The sequence below is a fragment of the Leptonychotes weddellii genome, chromosome 1 (genome assembly GCF_054177405.1).
Source record: "Leptonychotes weddellii isolate Sample4059 chromosome 1, ASM5417740v2, whole genome shotgun sequence".
Classification (NCBI taxonomy): Eukaryota; Metazoa; Chordata; class Mammalia; order Carnivora; family Phocidae; genus Leptonychotes; species Leptonychotes weddellii.
Window position 1 is genome coordinate 47,081,826 of NC_138369.1, and position 22,183 is coordinate 47,104,008.

At 47.0% G+C, this 22,183-nt stretch overlaps 1 protein-coding gene across 4 annotated transcripts in view; it reads right to left on the reverse strand.

Moving 5' to 3' along the window:
* FGD5 (FYVE, RhoGEF and PH domain containing 5) overlaps positions 1–22,183 on the reverse strand; it is a 123,829-nt gene that overhangs the window by 35,916 nt on the left and 65,730 nt on the right. For 3 of the 4 annotated variants that reach the window (XM_081801602.1, XM_081801592.1, XM_081801590.1), the window contains exons 4-5: positions 18,045–18,103; positions 17,902–17,932 (exon numbers count right to left, since the gene is read on the reverse strand). The exons of the other annotated variant lie outside the window; for it this stretch is intronic. In XM_081801602.1, coding sequence (XP_081657728.1) covers positions 17,902–17,932; positions 18,045–18,103 — 90 coding nt within the window. The remainder of the gene's footprint in view (positions 1–17,901; positions 17,933–18,044; positions 18,104–22,183) is intronic. 4 annotated transcript variants of the gene reach the window in all.

Sequence of the window (22,183 nt, forward strand, 5' to 3'; positions counted from 1 at the left end):
GTATACAAAGTTGTCTTTCTATCCTAACACAATCCCATAACACAGGAAAAAAGGAAAAAGCTAAAAGGAAATAGACTGAAATGTAAACAGTGGTTGTGTCAGGGGTCTAAGACTGGAATGATTTTTTTCTTCTTTGTTTTCTAAAATATCTGTATTGTGATTAATTACTTTAAAAATTCCACTAAATTTAATGAACGCTAAAATTAAAACAAATGCAAAACCTTTTTTTAACAAAAAAAATTTTATCTTCAAATATACCTGCTCTTGCATGAGCCACAGGTCTGTAGTTTTAAATATATGGGATATACTGAAACCACCTCAAATTGTGGAGTGGTGCACATCAGGAAAAACATCAGCATCAGAGGTCATGTGGTCCAGCCCAAATCAAGAAAGTCAAATCACCTTTATAACATTTAGGAAAGATGATCTCACACTGCCTTGTTTGATTGCCTCCCTGATGGAGAACTCATTACTGACCAAGACAGTTAATTCCACTGCTGAAGAGTTTTCATTGCTAGAATGGTCTCTTTACATTGAGACCTGAAAGGGGAAAATGCCTGAGAGGCATTTAGTGACTTCCTCCAGGAAGTCTTTCTGATGTTCTCCCCAAAGGAATCAGGAGAAGGGGAAGGCTGGGAAAAAAAGGCAGGGAGGTAGGACAGGGCCAGAGAGAGGGACAAGGGGAGAGAAGAAGAAAAATGAGAAAGCAGAGAGAAAGAGAGAGGGACAAAGAGGAGAGAGCGGGAGGGTAGGAGGGAAGGAGGGACTGAGAAGAGAGCAGGACACAGAAGGTGAGAAGCAGCACACTCTCCTGGGCCCTATCTTTAAAGAGGCTGCCTGCGCCATCAGACAGAGGACAGCAGATGTGGGGGTTATAAAGGTCTCTGCTTCCTGAACACCTCATCCTGTCCGGAGCTGACCTCCTGCTCCTGCAACCTGCTCTGCCGGGAATTGGGAGGAAGGACAAGGAGAGGGCGGCCCACCCTGGCCTGTGGTCCCAAGGAGGGAGAATGAGCTGGTTCTTCCTGAGGCCAGCCCTCATCAGCCCCAGTCTGGTGCAGTTTGAAGGTCAGGACACCTCTAGCCCCATCACTGAGGTCAGAAACTTGGGGCTGAGTCTTGAACTAATGAATAGACTCTCTGGCTGAAGGCATGTGTGTCCTTAAGCGGAGGCCACATGCTAGAGCTATAATTAGAAACCAAATCTCATTGTACCTAAGCTATCAGAGCCTTTCCTGAAAGCATGTTTCAGAGGGTGGAGAAAGTGTGAACTACAAGTGAGAGGCAACCAGGAGGAGGTGGTGCTTGATTCTTATTTCTGCCCGCAGCTGGCTCTGGGACACTGGGGTTGTTTTGAACCTGGAGTGGGGGTTTCTCTGCTGACCCAGGGCAGGAGGACCCTCCCACTCTTCCTTATGAGTCCCCATGGTTAGGGCCCAGCCTCCAGCCCTGCAGGGTCTTCTCAGCCCTGGCATCTCAGAGAAAGAAAGAAAACATCCTGATGAGGACAGTAATCCCTCTCGTTTGGGCAGCTGGTAGACAGAGGACTTTCAATACATTGTCATCGGCTCTGTGCCAGGTTCAAGCTCAGATACACCAGAAGAGTAGCTGAGGACTGTGGACAAGCTGTCACCTATCTGAGCCTCCATTTCCTCATCCGTAAAATGGGGATAGCAGTACCACTAAGTACAGCATGAGGCTGCTGAGAGGCTCATCCTGATGTTTAAAACTGCTTTGCAAACTGTAAAGTGCTATCCCCATGGCAGTTGTGATCATATTTTAGTTATGACCTCTTCAGAACAGGGTCACATCTGTTTTGTTTCCTGCTATGTTTCTAAAGTCCAACAGAGCATGTGACACAGAGAAGTTTTATAGTACTTGCTGACTACTGACTGACTGAAAGACCTTTATTTAATGGAAAAGGAGAGTGAGCCACAGGGGAGACAAGATCATAATTCGGTCACCCTGCCACCCAGACCACCACAAAAAGGGGAAGAGGGCTAAGGCGAGGGAGAGAAGGAAGGACAAGCAAAGACAAGACTAATGGCTGCATGTGCATCGCACCCCAGGGAACTGAAATATTAACTGCTCTGCAAGCTAGTTTCTCATCCGTAATTAATTCTCACTAAATTGACTCAGTCCCAATGGGCAGGATGGCCATCACCAACATGACTCATTTCAAAAACTGGAGCATAACTGGATTCATCACAAACATCCATTCTTAAAACTCATGCATTGGCTGGAAGCACCAAGTGCCAGCTGCACCATCCATCACTCCCTGAAAGGTTTCTGCTATCTCAATAGTCCTGGCCATCACTGCACCCAGGGTTTCTCAGACAGAGGAAGGAGGTAGGAGATAGGAGATACCGGCCCTTATCCCCTTATTCATTCACCAAATATTCTGAGTGCCTGCTCTGCACCAAGCCCTGAGGAGAGAGTGAGAGCAGGAAATGCTATTCTGCCCTCAAAGAGTTTGCAATCTGGAGAAAATGAGGAGTACAACCACAGTTTCAACACAGAGGTTGATGGGGAAAAGTGCTGTGATGGGGAAAAACACAGGAGCCACAGCTGGCCATAAGGGGGAGAGCTGGCTCGGCTCTGGGAAACCATGCCAGGAAGGCAACACCTCCACTGAGATAAGAGGGGAGTGTGTCATGCAGAGGGCACAGCATGTGCAAAGGTCCTGAGGTGAAGGAGGAACTAAGTTGAGTGTGTCTTGGGTGCAGTATTTGTGTACACCTTGCAGGAAATGTATAGGATTAGAATACAATGGCACTGGAGAATCAGACAGAGAACCCATTCCATAGAGCCCTGCAGGCTTTTAAAGGCACTTGGGTTTCATCGTAGGGTGACAGGGAACCACTGGATCAAATATCTATCTTAGAAAATTTACTTTGTTGGGAGAACAAAGTGGCGGTGGCCAGAAGGAGAGCAAGAGTAGTGTGAAGGCCGTTCTAGTCATCCAGGAGCAGGGCCCAGACCCAGTGGTGGCCATGGGGATGGGATGGAGACGGGGGATGGACTAGAGATAATAAGGAAGAAGAACCGAATGGCCCCCATGCCTGCAGGGTCCAGTCAAAACCCCTCTGAGCACCAGAGACCTTCCTCACCTAGTCCACCTTCTCACCATGCTCACTTCCCAGCTCTCTGTGGAGCTGCTGTTCCAGCCTTAGAGCCTCTAGGCCCCAAGCCAAGGCCTAGAGAACACACATGAGTCCTTGTCTACCTGGAGAGTTGCCTATGTGTGACCTTGGGCAAGTTACTTCATCTCTATGGACCTCAATTTCCCCCTCTGCTAAATGGGGATACAAATACCTTCTTCACAGAGTCTGTGCACACTGCCTTCTGTTATGTTTTAAGATGACTGGTTTTTGTGCCTTCCTTCTCCCCTAGACTGAGTTTTACTTATCTCTGTATCCCCAGCACCCAGCCCCGGGGAAGGTGAGCAAAACATGACAACAGCCAACATGTACCGAACACTCCCGCAATCTGAGCTCAACACTACACTTTCCCATCTAGTCCTCAGAACAACCCTCTCACTTTGGCATTATTATTACTTCCATTTTGCTGATAAAATAATCAGGCCCAGAGGGATGGAGTAAATTGCCCAAAGCCGTCAAGATGGCAAGATTCGAGCCAAAGTCAGCCTGACTCCAAAGTCCCAGCTCTTTCCATTGCTCCACGCCAATTCCACATTTACAGATGGGCTCAGACAGGGGAGTGACTTCCTCAGGTGAAGGAGGAGGACTAGACCCCGGTTCTCCACAGTGCTGCCCAGGGCTCCTACCCAACCTCAGAGACCCTGGGGCAGCCTGGTGGAGAGGCCTGAGTGTGAGGACTGCCTCTCTGCCTCTGGAATGCGAACAAGTTTCCTAGAGTTCGCAGGGTTCTCAGAACCCTGTCCTGGACTTGTGGGTGGTGGAAGTGGGGAGCTCACATGCAGGGCCTAGTCCCTTGGCCCCCTTTTCCTTTTCCAAACCCACTACTGAGTTTTCTGGGCAGCATAGCATCTCCATTCTCTGGGCTAAACAGTTGGTGGGTAGCCAGAATGTCAAACCACTAATGATGCTGCCAAAAGTCAAGTGGACTCACTGGGATCCCATCTGGCCAAACACACACCAACTTCAACCATGACCCACCTGTGTCACCAACATGCACTGGCAGGCCGTGAGCTGTCCAGTAGACATACGTTCACCTGGCCTGATCAGTCACTGGAGGGTACTTTGGAACCCTGAAAACAATTCTGTGGGGGGGCACACAAAGACTTCTTCTTTTTTTTCTTTTTTTAAGAGAGGGAAAGAGAAGAAAGGGGGAGGGGCAGAGGGGGAGGAAGAGAGAGAATCTTAAGCAGGTTCCACGCCCAGCTCAGAGACCAATGCGGGGCTCGATCTCACGACCATGAGATTATGACCTAAGCTGAAATCAAGAGTTGGATGCTTAAACGACTGAGCCACCTAGGCACCCCTAGGCTTCTTAAGCTGTATACAAAAAGTATGAGCCATACAGAAAAAGAAATATATTGCCTTCATGTTAACAGATGAATATGGAAAAAGGGAATTTGGTTGTTCTATGTACTACTGCTATTCCTATCACTTTTCTGTAAAATTGAATTTATTTTTAAATAGAAGTTTAGGGGCACCTGGGGGCACAGTCAGTTGAGGGACCGACTCTCAAGTCATGATCTCAGGGTGGTGAGATTGAGCCCCGCACTGGGCTCCATACTCCACACTCAGCATGGGGTCTGCTTAAGATTCTCTCTCCTTCTCCCTTTGCCCCTCCCACTTGTGCTCGTTCTCTCTCTCTAAAATAAATAAATAAATCTTTAAAATAGATAGATAGAAGTTTAAAATCATTGAAAAAGTAAGATGAAAAATAAAAGGCTTAGGAATATATTCAACAAAAGCATACAACCTGTACTCTGAAAACAACAAAACATCACTGAAAGAAATTAAAGAAGGGGCACCTGGGTGGCTCAGACAGTTAAGCATCTGACTCTTGATATTGGCTCAGGTCATGATCTCAGGGTTGTGAGATCGAGCCCTGCATAGGGCTCCACACTGGGTGTGGAGTCCATTTAAGATTCTCTCTCCCTCTGCCCCTACCCCCTCTCTAAAAAAAAAAGAAATCAAAGAAGACCTATGTAAATGGAAAGATCTCTCATATTCACAACTTAATATTGTTAAGAGGGCAATATTCCCCAAGGTGATATACAGATTCATCTCAACCCCCATCAAAATCCCAGTTGCCTTTTTATTAGAGAAACTGACAGGCTGATTCTAAAATTCACATGGAGATGCAAGGGACCCAGAATAGTCAAAACTATCTTGAAAAAGAGAAACAAAGTTGGAAGACTCACACTTCCTGATTTCAAAACTTACTAGAGGGCTACAGGAATCAAGACTGTATGGTATTAGGGTGCCTGGGTAGCTCAGTCAATTAAGTGTCTGGCTCTTGGTTTCAGCTCAGGTCAGGATCTCATGGATTGTGAGATTGAGCCCCATGTTGGGCTCCCTGCTCAGTGGGGAGTCTGCTTGAAGATTCTCTCCCTCTGCCCCTCCCCCTGCTCTCTCTCTCTCTCAATAAATAAATCTTAAAAAAAAAAAAAGACTGTGTGGTATTGGCATAAGACAGAGAGAAAGATCTATGGAATAGAACTAAGAACCCAGAAATAAATGTTCATGGTCAAGTGATTTTTAACAAGGGTGCCAAGAAAATTCAGTGGGAAAAAAAGCCTTTTCAACAAATGGTGCTGAGATATTTGGATATGGGAGTAAACCTTTATGATTTGGGACTAGAAAAGCTTTCTCAGATATGACACCAAAAGCACAGGCAACAAAAGAAAACAAATTAGATTACATCAAAATTAAAAACTTTTGTGCTTCAAGGGATAATCTCAAGAGAGTGAAAAGACAACCCACAGAATGAGAGGAAATATTTGCCAATCACAGATCTGATAAGGGACTTGTACACAGAATTACAATGAAAAGATAACCCATTAAAAAATGGGCAATGGATTTGAAGACATTTCTCCAAAGAAAACATACAAATGACCAAGAAGCACATGAAAAGATGCCTGACATCATTAGTCATTAGGGAAATGCAAAATCAAAACCACAATGAGATCCCACTTTGTACCCACCAGGATGGCTATAATAAAAAAGATAATAACAAGTCCTGCAAGGAGGTGGGAGAAATTGGAACACTCACACACTACTGGTGGGTATTTAAAATGGTGCAAACAGCTGGTGGTTCCTCAAAAGGTTAAAAAGTTACCGTATGATCCAGCAATTGCACTCCTAGGTATATTCCCAAGAGAATGGAAAACATGTTCATACAAGAATTTGTCCATGAATGCTCATAGAAGCATTTTCCGAACAGTCAAAAAGTGGAAAGCACTCAAATGTCCATCAACTGATGAATGGATAAACAAATGTGGTCTATCCACACAATGGAATGTTAGCCATGAAAAGGGATGAAGTACGGACACATACTATAACGTAGATGAACCTTAAATACATTATACTAGGTGAAAGACATCAATGACAAAAGAGTACAATTTATGTGAAATGTCAAGAACAGGAAAATCTAGAGAGACAGAACTAGACAGCTGGGTGCCTAGGGCTGAGATGGGGTGATGGGGAGTGACAGCTTAGGGGGTTGTGGTTTTTTTGGGGGGTGATGAGAATGTGCCAAAATTGATTGTCATGATGATAACACAACTCTGAACATACTAAAAACCATTACATTTTACACTTTAAATGGCTGAATTGTATGGTATGAGATTTATATCTCAACTAAGCTGTTCAAAAAATGGAATAGGGAAGACACAGATTGGGAGAATATTCACAATATGCATATCTGAAAATAGATTTGTATCCAGAACATCTAAGGAATTCCTACAGATCGGTAAGAAAAAGACAGACAACCCAATTAAAAAATAAGCAAAAGACTTCAAATGAGGATTTCCAAATGGCTAATAAACAGAAAGATACTCAATTTCATCAATCATTAGGGAAATGCAAGCTAAACCCACAATGAGAAGCCACCATGCGATCACCAGAATGGCCACGAGTAAGACTGACAATACCAATGCGCTGGCAGCATGAGGAACGGTATTCCCAGATGTTGGGGGTGGAAGTATATATTGCTTCAATCGCTTTGAAAACCTATTTGGCAGTTCCTAAGAAAGCTGAATCTGTGCGTACTCTATGACCAACAATTCCACTCAAGGTAGATACTTAGGAGAAATGAGTGCTCATGTTCCCTAAAGATATATATGAGAACATTCATAGCAGCTTCATAATAGCCCGAGCTAGAAACAAGCTAAATGATCATTCACAGGGGGATAGATACGCCAACGGTGGTATATCCACACAAAAGAATACTGATACGCATGAAAACTTGGATGACTCTCACGTACTGTGTTGCCCTAAAGAAGCCAGACACAAAAGAATACATAATTCATGATTCCATTCATATGAGCCTCTCAACGACAGGCTAAACCAATTGAATGTGATGCAAAGAAAAATAGTGGTAACCTCTGGAGGGTGACATGGACTGGGGAGGGGCACAGAGGCATCTTCTGGGATGATGAAAATGTTCTACCTGAGTGGCATGTTGTGTGCGCGCACACATACACACATTAAAAATTTAAGACCTACCCTTAAGATTTGTGCACTTAACTATATGTAAGTTAGAAAACATTTTTTTTAAAAAGATTTTATTTATTTGACAGAGAGAGACACAGCCGAAGGCAGATGCCCAATGACTAAGCCGCCCAGGCGCCCATAGAAAACATTTTTTTAAAAAAGAAAGCAGCTCTCTGAGTGAGGAAGACAAGGACCGCTTTCCCCCACTGCTTCGTGTCTCCTCCAAGCCCTTCATTTAAAGTTAAACTCCTGGGCCTGGAGTTCATGGTCCAGCCTACCTCCACACCTGCTCACTCTGTATACCAGGGCCTCTCCAGGATGAGCATGCTTCACAATCATCTGTGGGACTTATTCAAACCCAGATCGCTGGGCCCACCTCCAGACCTTCCATTCGGGAGGCTGGGGATGGGGATGGGTAATTTTTATTTCTCCCATGTTCCCAAGTAATGCTGCTGCTGCTGGTCCTGGGACCACATTTTGAGCACCACTGCTTTACAGGAATCCTCTTTTCCATCCTCTGTGACTTTGTTCTTTGCTTCTGGCATCTAATCTATATCTTGTTCATCTTCCTTTTTTTTTTTTTTAAGATTTTATTTATTTATTTGACAGAGAGAGATAGCGAGAGAAGGAACACAAGCAGGGGGCAGTGGGAGAGGGAGAAACAGGCTTCCTGCCGAGCAGGGAGCCTGACGAGGGGCTCAATCCCAGGACCCTGGGATCATGACCTGAGCCTAAGGCAGACACTTAATGACTGAGCCACCCAGGTGCCCCATCTTGTTCATCTTTTAAAGTTGCTTCAAATGCCACCTCCATCATGAAAACCCTTCTGGGTCACTTCAGCAGTCAGTCTAGGGGTCTTTCAAGTATCCTACAGCCTCCAAAACTCTGGGATCACAGCCTGAAGGGATGTGTCTGAAATCTCATATTTTAGCTTAAGAATTAAGGCATATTTTAGGGGTGCCTGGGTGGCTCAGTCGTTAAGCATCTGCCTTCAGCTCGGGTTGTGATCCCAGGGTCCTGGGATCGAGCCCCTCGTCGGGCTCCCTGATCGGCGGGAAGCCTGTTTCTCCCTCTCCCGCTCCTCCTGCTCGTGTTCCTTCTCTCGCTGTGTCTTTCTCGGTCAAGTGGATAAATAAAATCTTAAAAAAAAAAAAAGAATTAAGGCATATTTTATATTATTCTCCAAAATATATCCATGTATGATTTGCTTAAAAATATATATCTAAAGCAAAGCAGCTCTTAGAAAATGTGTCCTGTTGGACACTTACTATATACCTCAGGCAGGGTTATGTGTATCCCAGCCTGAAAAGCAATGGCTTTGCAAAATTTTGCATTGTCAGGCTATGTACTCACTCCGTATGTTTCTGTTATCTTCTCTCCAATTACGCAGAGAGCAGACTGTCTCATTCACTTAAGTTTCACCCTTAGATTGACCCAGCTTTGTTCATAACTGTGCTGAATGAATGTTTTTATTTATTTTTTTTATTCTTATGTTAATCCCCATACATTACATCATTAGTTTTAGATGAATGAATGTTTTTAAACCATATTTTTTAAAGCTTCTGGGTATCTGTGCACAGCCAGGGTTGGGGACCAGTGTTCTAGAGGATGCCTGTCATGAAGGGGCAGGGAATCACAAAGAACTCATGCAGAAGGGACCTTATGGGATCATCTGTGGGTCTCAAACATTACTGTCCATCAGCACCACCTGGAGGGTTCCTTAAAACACAGATGGCCAGGCCCCACCCCCAGAGTCTCTGATTTCACAGTTGTGAGGTGGGGCCCAAGAATATGCATTTCTTACAAGTTCCCAGGTAATGCTGGTGCCACTGGTTCAGGGACCACATTGGGAGAACCACTCATTTAGTTGACCTTCTCACCCTGGGTTCCATGGAGACCCAAGGTTAAGGGCGGTAGAGGCAGAGCCCAAACTCTGGCCTCCACCTACATTTGAACCACAGCATCTCTGCTCTCAGCTAGTCTTCATATTGGGGTTCCAGGTAAAATTCCATTTGAAGATAAACTTCCATGGCTAAAAATGTCTGAGTCCCACTGGCCATCTCAGGGTGAGGGATTAAAAGGAGGAGAAGGGCGCCTGGGTGGCTCAGATGGTTCAGCGTCTGCCTTTGGCTCAGGTCATGATCCCAGGGTCCTGGGATCGAGTCCCTCATCCGGCTCCCTGCTAGGCGGGGAGCCTGCTTCTCCCTCTGCCTCTCTCTCTCTCTCTCTGAGTCTCATGAATAAATAAAACATTTAAAAAAAAAAAAGGAGGAGAGACTTTCCAGGGTTATAGTCTTTTTTCCTGAACTGAATGAAAACATACAGGGAAGAGCCACACACCTGGGGGGTAGGAACCCCTCTCCTGAGAACTCCTCAATAGCTACTCCATTCATACTTCCCAATACGGACAGCCCATCCCCTCCCTGGCAGTTCAGGTGGAAAGAAAGCACATTTTCTCACACTGGACTGAAATCTGTCTCTCTCTGGGTCCACAAAGATCAATGAGCTCACTCTGCCCTGGAAGAGCCCAGCAAAGACTCAGAAACAGGGCCCTCCCCACTCAATTAAAACTTACTTCTTAATGTTGTCTGGGGACAGGGGCTCAAAGATAAAAGTAAGAGACAGACACAAGATCTTCCTAGCTCCACACAACTTCCCCAGCATGAGGCCATCTAGGAGTTTGGTGGGGGTTAACCTCTTGGTCCCCCAGCATTAGCCCCTCCCACCCAACCCAAAGACCAACCTTCCCCCAAACTCCTTCACTGCATCTGCCCTGCTCAAGTCCTAAGGGCTCCCAAATTCCTATACCTCCCTTTTGAAAGGCCTTGGGGTATGGTATTCAGGCTCTCCCTGAAGACCAGCTCTCCAGCCACTTCCTGTACACCCCACACCCCCAAGCCCTCCACTCTGTCCGCCTGTTCCTACTTTCTTTCCATCAATGCCATCTCAATGTCCTCTCTTCCAGAAAGCCTTTCCTGACTTCATTCCTCCTGCTCACACTGATTTCCCCCTCCTAAGGCTCCTTACACCCAAACAGACTGTTCTACTTCTCTTTGTTTCCTCCCCTTCTCAGGGCTCTGGAGTCAGATGGCCCTGGTCATACTTCTTACTGGCTGTGTGACCTTGGGCAAGTCACTCATCTTCTCTGAGACTCAGTTTTGGACTCATTCAGCCATCTGAGAAATACCACTGAGCACAGAGTGTGTGTAATTAAATGACATAATGTATATAAATTGTCAAGCACACAACAGAAGGTCAACAGATGTTCATGCCACCCCCCCTCTACAGCATCAGGTACACTGGACACTGGTTATACTCAGAAGCCAGAGCTGTCTGGGAGAGGAAAGAGGGGACTGGGTTGGGGGGCAAACTGATAGCACCCAATTCAGATAAACTCAGGAATTCAACACTGAGTCCCTCTAGATCCTGCACTTGCGCCAGTCCTGCCAGTGCCAAGGCCACGGTTGAATTAAACATGCATGCAGTGATAAGGAGGGCTGTCCTGTTCCTCTGAGCAGTCTGAGAAATCTGGCTCTGTCCTGGGCACTCCTGAGGCCCTTTCTGGTGCCTACCACCACTGAGCAAGGTGGGTACGGGAGGTGCTATCAGTGGGACAGATTCAGGGAGGATATGAGAAGCCTCTTACTTGCCTTTCTGCACTGTGTTCTCCTAATACTCCTCCCTTAGTTCCTCTGACCCTTTCACAAAAACCTGCCAGGTGGAGCACCTGGGTGGCTGGTTGGTTAAGTGTCTGACTTCAGCTCAGGTCATGATCGCAGGGTCCTGGGATCAAGCCCCAGGGCCTGGGATGGAGCCCTGTCTCGTAGTTGTCATCATCACGTTCCTCCTTGTCCTTGGGCTCCCTGCTCAGTGGGGAGCCTGCTTGCCCCTCTCCCTCCGCCCCTTCTCCCATTCTTACATGTTCTCTTTCTCTCTCTCTCTCAAATAAATTAAAAAACCCCACAAAATCCTGCCAGGCCCCAGGCACCTGAGAGCCTTCTCCCCACCCCACACATTCCCTGGGGGAAATCCGGGCCACTCCTGGGGCTTCAGTTGATATCTCTACACTTAATCACTTCTGGTGCACATCCTGTGCCCAGCTGATCACTGGGATGTCCTTCCCCCACCCCTCATGCTTCACAAGACCCACACTAAACTCCTCATCACCCCCATGCCTTGCCTGACCCTCTCCAGCACTTGCCGCTCTGGTGAGGGAGCAAGCCAGAAATCTGAGGTCAGCCTGGACCCCTCCCTGCCTTTCCTGTACCCTACAGCAGCCAATCACCAAGCATGTCGTCCTCCAATCTGCCTGCAGCACTCCAGTCCAGTGTCACCTCCTGCTGGAATCACCCGGTGGCCTCCCCACAGACCTTCAGCGGATCAAACCCACCCCCCAACATGACTCACGGGGCTCTGCCCGCTCTGCCCCTTACCTCTCACCACTCTGCACTCACACACATGCTCCAGCCATGTGGCATTTCTTTCAGCTTCCAAACACGCCAATCTCTAACTGGACCCCAGACCTCTGCACATGCAGACCCCCTTGCCAGGTACAAGCCTTCCTCACCTGGCCAACTGCTCCCCATCCTTCAGGTCTCAGCTTACACATGTTTCCTCTGGGAATCCTTCTCCAACCCCCAGAAGCCTGGGGGCCTCCTCGGAATCTCTCAGGCTCAGTATGCCCCTACCATTGTACAATATTGTCCCTTTTGTGCCTCTTTCCTAGACTGTCATTCCTGAAGGGCAAGGACCCAGTACCCAGCACATAAGAAGTGCTCAGGAAATATTTCTGACTGAAGAAGTGGTAAGACTGCTGGAAGGATTGACCCCACCATCACTCATTCATCAGATATTTACTGAGCCCTGATGGTGTACCAGGCCTCACAAGACACTGGGATTGGGACCAGTCAAGATATTTGCCCCCAAGGAGCTCTGAGTTTAGTGAGGGAGACAAGACAGTCAATAAGTCCCTAAGAACAGCCCCCAAATAAATGAAGCAAAGTGGACAGAATGGAAGGGAGAGATAGACAACTCAGTAATCAATACCCCACTCCCAGTAAGGGACAGAAAGATGAGACAGAAAACCAGCAAGGATGTAGAAGACTCAAACAGCACTGTTGATCAGCCTGACTTAAGTGACATCTGTAGGACACCCACCAGCTAGAGCAGAAAACACATTGTTTTCAAGCACACACAGAACATTCTCCAGGATATACTATATGCCAGGCCATAGAACAGATCTCTATAAATTTAAAACCACACAAAGTACATTCTCCAACCACGATGGAATTAAAAATCAGCAGGAGGAGGAAATATGGGAAATTCACAAATAGTTGGAAATGGAACAACATAATTTTAAATAACTCATGGGTCAAAGAAGAAATCACAAGGGGAATTAGAAAGTATTTGGAATTGAACAAAAATGAAAATATAACATAAGTAAACAAATACATAAATTAGATGATTTTAGATATGAAAGGTTCTGTGAAGAAAATAAAAGGAAGTATGAGATGGTGCAGAAGAGGAGGCACAGCTCTGGTTCCTTACCCTCCCCTAGCATCCACACCCTTGCCATGGCCTCTTCATGGGGAGAGCAGATCCCTGTCCCTTGTCTATGGGCCAGGCCATGCACTCGCTCTGGCCAATGGGACGTGGGCAGAAGTGATGATGTGCCATTCGTGAGACTGAATCTCAGAAGCCCTTCAGTGTTTCTGCTCGCTCCCTGCCATCACCATGGGGGGAGCCTTCCCTGGTTGCCTGCTGTTCCTTCAGCCTGGGTCCCAGAATGAACACGTAAGAAGCATAGCCACTGAGTTGAACCCAGCTTTGACAACTCAGTTGACCCAGATTGTATTTTCCCCAAATGGCTCATAACAGTGTCTCCTATCTCACACGGTCATTATGCAGTGTAAGCTTGATATTTCTCCCACTGATGCTGGAAATTATATCCCCTCCCCTTGAACTTGGGTAGACCTATGTGACTGTCTCCACTAATAGAGTATGGTGGAAGTGGTGCTACGTGACTTAGGCTGGATCATAAAAATGCCACGCACTTCCTCCTGGCTCTCTCCTGGGACACTGAGTCTTGGAATGCTGCCACCATACTGTGAGGGAGCCCAAACTTGCCCATGCAGAGAGACCACATGGAGAGGCCACAAGTATGTGTTCTGGCCAACAGCCCAAATGAGGTCCCAGACAATAGCCAGCACTAACCACAAGCCATGAAAGATGACACTTAGGGTGATTCTAACCCCTGGCCATCAAGTTGCCCTTAGTCTTGAAGTCCTCCCCAGATACTGGGGAGCAGAGACACACTCTCCCCACCTTGCCCTGTCCAAATTCCTGGCCCAAAGAATTTGCAAGCCTAATAACATGGTTGTTCTATGCCACTAAGTTTTGGGCACCACTTTGAGCTGACAGCAGAATGAGAAGGAGGAACTGGCTATGAGAAGATCTGGGGTAGGACATTCCAGCAGCAGGAAAAACACGTGCAAAAGCCATGCAACGGAAATGCATTTGTAGTATGTGAAGAAGAGCGGGAAGGCCCAGAGTGGCTGGAGCGAACAACAAAAATGGTAGGAGGCAGTGCCAGAGAGGTAGACAGGACCTCTTAGGGGAGGGAGCTTCTCTTGGGGAATCAGATGGTGATAACTTCCAGGGTTACCTCTCCCAGTCAGCAGACTGGCTTCTGAAAAGGCCTTCAATGCCTTAGCACAAAGGAGGAACCCATGGTAGGAATTTTCAGCTTTTGCTAGGGAAGGATTTTTTTTTTTAGATGAGAAAACAGAGCACTGAAGATGTCCACGAGACATAACTGCTCAAGGTCTATAACGAATAACTAGCATAAACCCTGGGCCTGGCATTTTAGGTACTTGGTTTTTGGGCCAATCATTTGACCCCCAATTCCACCTCCAACCTGCCTTTTCAAACTTACCCATGTTCTAACCATGTGTGATGATGCACCATTCTCCAGACATATCATGTACCTTCAGGCCTATGAACATTTCCATGCTGACCACCTGCCTTAATGTGCCCTCCTCCCTCAGGCTCCTTCAAAGTCCATCTTAGGGGCACCTCTTCTGCCAATCTTCTTAGATACCCCAAAGGGGAATAAGTCTCTCCCTTCCCCATGCTCCTGCAGATTTTGCACAAAACTATAATTGTGCAAATTATACTTACCATGGAGTAGCATAACTATTTACCTATCTATTTCTCCTCCCCACTCCACCCTTTCCCCCCACAAATAAGAGACACCTATTCAAGGGCAGATTTCTAGGCCATATATATCTTTGGGCCTTGAAGGCCCATCTCAGTGCCATAGGCACTGTGAAAATCCTTTAATGTCCCATCCAAAAGGAATAAGCCAGGTGGATGGATGGTTGGATGGATGGGGGGTGGATGGATGGGTGGATGGATGGGAAGATGGGTGGATGGGAGGATGGGTGGATGGTTGGAAGGATGGGTAGACCTCTGAATAGTGGGTGAATTGAGGGGAAGATATGAATGGGAGCACAGATGTGCCATAGAGGGGCATAGATAGATTAAAGGACAGATGAGCGGTTGAAAAGCTGGCTACATGAGTGGGTGAGAATTTGATTATACACATAGATGGGCAGGGGGATGAATGCATTTATGACTGGATTCCTGGAAAGATAGAAGGGAGTCTTTAAACCAGAAGTCAGCAAACCTTTTCTGTAAAGGGACACGCAATAAATATTTAAGGCTTTGTGGACCACATACAATCTCAGTCATATATGCTTCGCCTCTTTTTTTCAAATTATATATTTGACAAGGGTCTAGTATCCAGAATATATGGAAAACTCTTAGTACAGTTGATGCATCTTCTTTGCCTTTTTTCACAAACATTTAAAACATATAGGGGTGCCTGGGTCGCTCAATTGGTTAAGTGGCTAACCCCAGCTTAGGACATGATCTCAGGGTCCTGGGATGGAGCCCCATGAGTCAGACTCCATGCTCAGCGGAGAGTCTGCTTCTCCCTCGCCCTCTGCCCCTCCCCCCACTCAATCCCCCCAAATAAAAAAATAAAATCTTAAATAAATAAACAAAATAAGTAAAACATATAAAATCCATTCTTAGTTAATAGGCTATGCAAAAACAGGATCTTGACCATTAGGATTCAATTTTGGATGACCAGAACTTTTAGTAATCCCTGAGTTAGCTCTGTCTACTAGTTCACAAGTACAGGGTTGAATCACAAACACAGAAGGCCAGAGGCCACCCCATCCCCCCTCAAAACAGCATAATGGAGCCAGAGACCTTTCTAGCTAGGGAGGTTCAGAATGCATGGTCAGCCCTTCCCATCACTGGGAGTCTTGGGAGTTCAATAGCATCAAATCTATACGGAGGAATTCTGAGAGATAACCTGCCAATCTTAGCATTCAGAGATGGATCCAGACTGGGAGTGGTGGAGAATGTCTCGAAGTTTATGGGTCTCCTTTAGACTCATGTCCCTGGCTAGGACTTGGGAGTCACACTGGGGCTTTTCTGTCACTTCTGTCCCTATGCACACTGACGTCATAAATGTAGCTCTGGACCACAATTTCCCGAAACTAGCTTATGAGTTGTGACTTTTATGGGCTCTTTTTTTTTCTCCTCAGGATATTATTATAGATTACCAGCGGTTTCAGCATCTTTCCAACTGGCAGGAAGCAGTGCAAACACAGATGGAAGTTTCCCAGTTAAAACCCTCTTAACAAAGTCATAAAACAAAAAGCCCAGCCTCTCTGTCATGCTGCCAGCTCAGAGGCAAGTGAGAGAGAAGAAAAAACAGGACAGTGCCTCTTCCTGCCCTTCCTAAAGAAATCTTTTAGGTGTAAGAGTGTGGTACACTTCATACTTGAGGGTTTTTGGGTTTAATAATGAACACAAAGATCTCATTCTAAAGGGCAAAAATGAGGGGCTGGGTGCACAGACCAGAGTAATGCTCTGTCCTGCTTCCAGGGACCTGGGGGCCCCTGCTCACATAGCAATGTGACAGTAGGGTGATGTCACTGACAGAGACCTCAGCTGGATTCCGCAGGAGACCTGGCTTGTTGTTGGGTGATCTGTAGCATCCAGAGAGGTCCTTGTAGGACCAAAGGCAGTTGGGAGACACAGGATTAACACATGACAGTGCACTGGGAGTACAGGGTGTTCACCCTGGCTCAGTCACTCTCTCTGGGCCTCCATATCACCACAGACAAAATGTCCAGGGTGGACATTCCCAGCTCTGATGTTCTTGGATGGACGTGGTGAATGATGCAAAACAGCGTGGAATCAGATGCTAAACTACTAGGGGACTGGAAATGGCTTAGAGACCTCAAAGAGCAGGTGCCCTTGATGTTCCTTCACTTCCCACATCTCAGCTGTACCCTCTTCCTTCATCCCTCCTTATGACTCATCCCAAAAGTCACCTCCTCAGGGAAGTCTGCCTAGATTCCCCCAGGTTGTCAGTTCTTCCCCCTGTGCTCCAGATGATTACTCATTTACTAATCTGTTTCCTTCACTGGCCAGAGAGCTCCTGGGAAAGGACCTGTCTGATCTTTCTACTTCCCAACTCTTGTCACATAGCAAGTGTTCAAAAAGTGTTTGTTGAACTGAACTGAACTGACTGCAAAGGGAGACCTTCCAGGCAGTTTTGTGGGTTGGAAAGGGTGGCAGTACCTGATACCCAGGCAGTCTCCAAGTCTGGCCTCCTTTCCTCTGAAAGTCCAGAGGATTTCCTCTCCATGGGCTCAGGTGTTATTGCCCCAGTGCTGGGATGACTGAGAAAGCCTCTCTCAACCCCAGCTGCTCTGTCACACTGGTAACATATCCTCTTCTCCATACAGACCTAAACATACATACACATGTATACACCCCCCACACACGCATGCACCCACACACGTATACTCACATACACACCTAAACTCGCACACACAGCAATGACCCAGCGCTACATCTGTCCTCCTCCTGCCTTCTTCAACAAGAGGGCTGAGGAAACTGCAAACATCTTTCCAGAAACCTTAGCACATCCCCCCATACACCTCTGGTCCAGGCAGAGAGACACACCCATGGAAAGCACAGTGCCATTCACCCCCTGAAGCACATGAATCAGGAGACAGACGTCCACGAAAAGTCTTGGTGGACATCTGTCTGCTGCCAAGCCTCTGTTCATCAAAATCACCTCTGCCTCCTTACTGCTTTTCTGCCTCTTATATCACAGCCTTGTAAAAGGGCAATGAGTTTTGGACAGTGGAAATGATTAACTCACCAGATGTAAGTGCTGGAGCATCTCCACGTATCTGCAGAGGGAAAGAGGGTTGAGTTTGCATTAATTCCCATCCCATTTAAGCCAGGGAGGGGTGACGTTCTGTTAACAAGCTCAAGGCCACAGGCAGCTGCTTGGGGACTCACGCTTTCTCTGAAGACAGCAGTTCCTGTGCGATGACATGGGCTCTAGACAGTCCTTCCAGCTGCAAGAGGGAACAGAGTCATTAGGAGGCACAGCACCAATTCAGAGAGGGGAAGGGAGACCCCACCTCCGCAAGCCTCGGGTTTACAGAACGAACTGCCAACTGCTGGAGGCAAAATCCATGTACTTCTCAGCCCATTCCCTGGCACTCACTACCCATGAGATCTTCAACCTCACGGCACCTCGGTTTCCTTATCTGCAAGTGTGGATATTGAAAGCATCTAACCCAGAAAGTTGTTGAGCTAATGCTCAGCACACTGCCCAACACACAGTAAGTGCTCACTAGGTGGCCCCTATCATGACTGTATGATCTTGGCGTCCACCCACAGGCCTATCAACCTTGAACCACCTGCGGTTCTCTGCACATAGAGAGGGCTCTTGCTTCTTGCTTTTGCATGTGCTGTCCTCTTGGTGTCCATTTCCCCTTTTCTGCCTGGCTAATTCCCAGTTATCCTTTAAGACTTAGCCATGGTATCCATCACCTCCTCCAAGGAGCCTTTTTTGATCCCCTGCCTGAACCAGCTGGATTAGGTATCCTTTCCGGGGCATTCTCCTCTCAGGATACCAAGCATGTCTCTCCTGGAGGGCAGGAACCATAAATTTCAGGCATGTAGGCTTGCTTTTGTTGGCTGAAAGAATGAATGAGTGAATGAAAGGATGAATGAATGTTCATTCCACTTGGGAAGCACTAACTGTCCTGGCTTACCTCAGGAGGTGAGCCATTTAACCCACTGAGGCCCAACTTCTGCACCTGTAAGATTCGGGAATAACTGAGATTATGTCTATAAACAGGAAGGATGGGTGGGGGCTGAGGCAGATGCCTGGGCCTTCTGCCATAAGCAGGCCCCTCCTCTGTGGCCCCAAACCTGACAAATATCAGACACAGCTGCTGGCTGGCACCCAGGAGAGCAAAGACACTATGGGGCAGCCTGACAGAACAGACGGCAGATTCCAGGAATGTGCAGGCAAGTCTGGGGGTGGGGTGGCCCACAGCGGAGCACAAGGCACTTGGGTGGGACACCTGGCTTCTGGTTACAGCTCTACCATTGCCTCCTGGTACAATCTGCACAAGTCACTTTCTGAGACTGGGCCTCAGTCTTCCCATGTCTGAATAAAGTGACCTCTAAATTCCCTTCTATGCTGAACTTACGTGTGACTAAACTCAAGGAGCCACTGATCAAGTGAATGATCTACTCTAATGACTAGAAACTCACCACCTGTTGAGAGAGCAACTACACAGTGTTATGGTTAAGAGCACAGACCCTGGAACTAGGTAGTTTGGGCTCAAATCCTACTTCTGCCTTTTACTAGTTGAACATGTCATTTAGCCTCTCTCTATACCTCAATTTTCCTATCTATAAAATGGGCACAACAGAATAAGGGTACCTAAAACCTGCATATTGTGCAGACCAAATGAGTGCATATACAGAGAGAGATCTATCTCTTATCTATGTATCTATATAGATATCGCTCACGTGGAATAGTGCCTGGTGCACAGTAAGCACTACGAAAGTAATGGCTATCTTTATCTTCATGGTTTTTGTTATTGAGGTAGAAACCGGGGCTGGAACCAAGTGCTCAGGGATGGAATAAGAAAAAAATAATTTACAGGGTCAAGTAGGGGAGAGGTCTCAACTGCAAAATGAAGGCTGAGCCATTCCTCTGAGAGTAGCAGTTGAGGTAGTGGAAAGCAAAGGGACTCTAGGATGAAGCATATCCAAGTTCAAATCCTGGCTCCCACATTGTGTAATTGTATGGTGGGCTGGCAAACTGTTTCCTCTGAGCCTCAGTTTTTTTTTATCCGAAATATGGTGGAGAATAATCAGCCTGATCTTGTGCACTGGTCTTTTTTTTTTTTTAAAGATTTTATTTGTTTATTTGAGAGAGAGAGAGATAGTGAGAGAGAACATGAGTGGGGGCGGGGGGAGAGGGAAAGCAGGCTCCTTGCTGAGCAGGGAGCCTGACGCAGGGCTCAATCCCAGGACCCCGGGACCATGACCTGAGCCGAGGGCACATGCCCAACCGACTGAGCCACCCAGGCGCCCCTCGTGCACTGGTCTTTTTGATGATACATTCCTGACTCAAGGCCTTTGTACTTGCTGCTCCCTCTGCATGTGATGCCCTTTCCCAGATCTCATTCTTACTGTCTGACGTTTTCAGATCAAAAGTCCCATCCTTAGTGTACTGACCATCCATGACCACCTGACCTAAATAAAGATCACCCAAAGTCATTCTCTACCCCAGGGTTTCTCAGCTTTGGCACTACTGACATGTTAGGCCAGGCAGCTTTGGTTGCAAAGGCTGTCCTATGTACTGTAGGATCATTAACAGCATCTGTGGCTTCTACTCACCGGATGACAGGAGCAGCCCCCACCCCAATTTGGGACAACCAAAAATGTCTCTAGACATTGCCAAATGTCCTCTGCAGGGGGAGGGCAAAATCTCACCTCTGGGTGAGAGCCACTTGTTATAAGCTGTCATCTTGCTGTGCTCTTCTTTATAGCAACCACACTACCTGATGCTATCCTTGCACACATGAGATGTTCAATCAACAAGTGAATAAATAAATGAAATGAGATACAGTGCCTGGTACACAGTAGGCACTCAATAAATGAATTCCCTTCTCTAGCTGCTCCACCCCTAATAGTTTCTTGGCTAAGAAGCATAGTGTTTTTGGAGATTTCATTCTCTTCAAGGCCACCCAAATAGGGCAGAACTTGGGTCCTTTGTCAGTCTCCCTCTTGCATCTCACTGCTGCCTCTTGGCGGGCTATCAAAGCATCCGTGGAGCAGGAGGGGAAAACAGCGAGGCCTGCAGAGGCCTGCAGCCTCACCTGGCCTCCCGCCCTCCCACAGGCGCCGAAAAGTGACTCACTGTCTGCCTTCTGCATCTGCAAGGCTAGTGTGGGGCTCTGTGGACAAGAGTAGCTCACTCCTCCCAAGCAGGGGCTCCTGCAGAGTCCCACATGTGAAAGGTTTTGTAAACAAAACCCTCGCAATGGAAAATATATTCTGCCAGGACGAGCCTTAACAGCTAAGAAATCCTGTGGTCAAGTTTCCATCAAGAGAATGACTTTGTAGAGAAAGGACAGGGGTCAGAAGATCTCAAACTCAGGTTCTTCCCCTATAAAATGAAGACAAGATGACCTCCTATCTCCCAAAGGCCTGTGACTCAATTCTCACTTGTCATCCAGCATGATGCTGAGAGTGCGTGCTCTGATGTCAGAAGACCTAGGTTCAAATCCTGGGCTCCACCCCTTCCTGCACCTGTGCCCTTGAACAGGTGATTTCTCTTCTCTGAGCCCCATCTGTAACACAGCGGTAATAAAATAATAATAATAATAACACCTACTTAATAACAGAACAGCTAGCATTCATTGAACACTTAGTATGTGCTAAGAATGGCTCTAGCTTTTTACATGTATTCTCATTGAATCCTCCCAACAACCTATGAGCAAGGTACTATTCATTTTTTTTTTAATTTTTTTTTTTTTAAGATTTTATTTATTTGCGAGAGAGAGAATGAGATAGAGAGAGCATGAGAGGGGGGAGGGTCAGAGGGAGAAGCAGACCCCCTGCCGAGCAGGGAGCCCGATGCGGGACTCGATCCCGGGACTCCAGGATCATGACCTGAGCCGAAGGCAGTCGCTTAACCGACTGAGCCACCCAGGCGCCCGCAAGGTACTATTCTTATTACCTCCATTTTGCAGATGAGGAAACTGAGGCGCAGGTAAGTTCTAACCTTTGCCCAAAGTCACTGCTAGTAAGTGGCAGAGCCAAAATTCAAAACCAGGTAGTCTGGCTTCAACAACCAAGCACTTAGCAGTGCATCTGGCACACGGTAAGCACTCGGTAAAAGGCATCTCTGCTCATGACAGATGGCAGGGTTTCTCAAGTTGGAAACACCTATTCTTCACCTGCGCTGGAAAGGTGGTAGCAGGAGTCTGGCACTCCAGGGGGCGCCCAGGCTAGTCCTCTGACTCGGTTCTCTCTGATCTCCGAGTCTTGGAGCAGTGCCTACCTCGGAGCATGCTACAAAGGAAAGAGAGCTATGCTGGAAGTCAGGATGCCCGGACCCCATC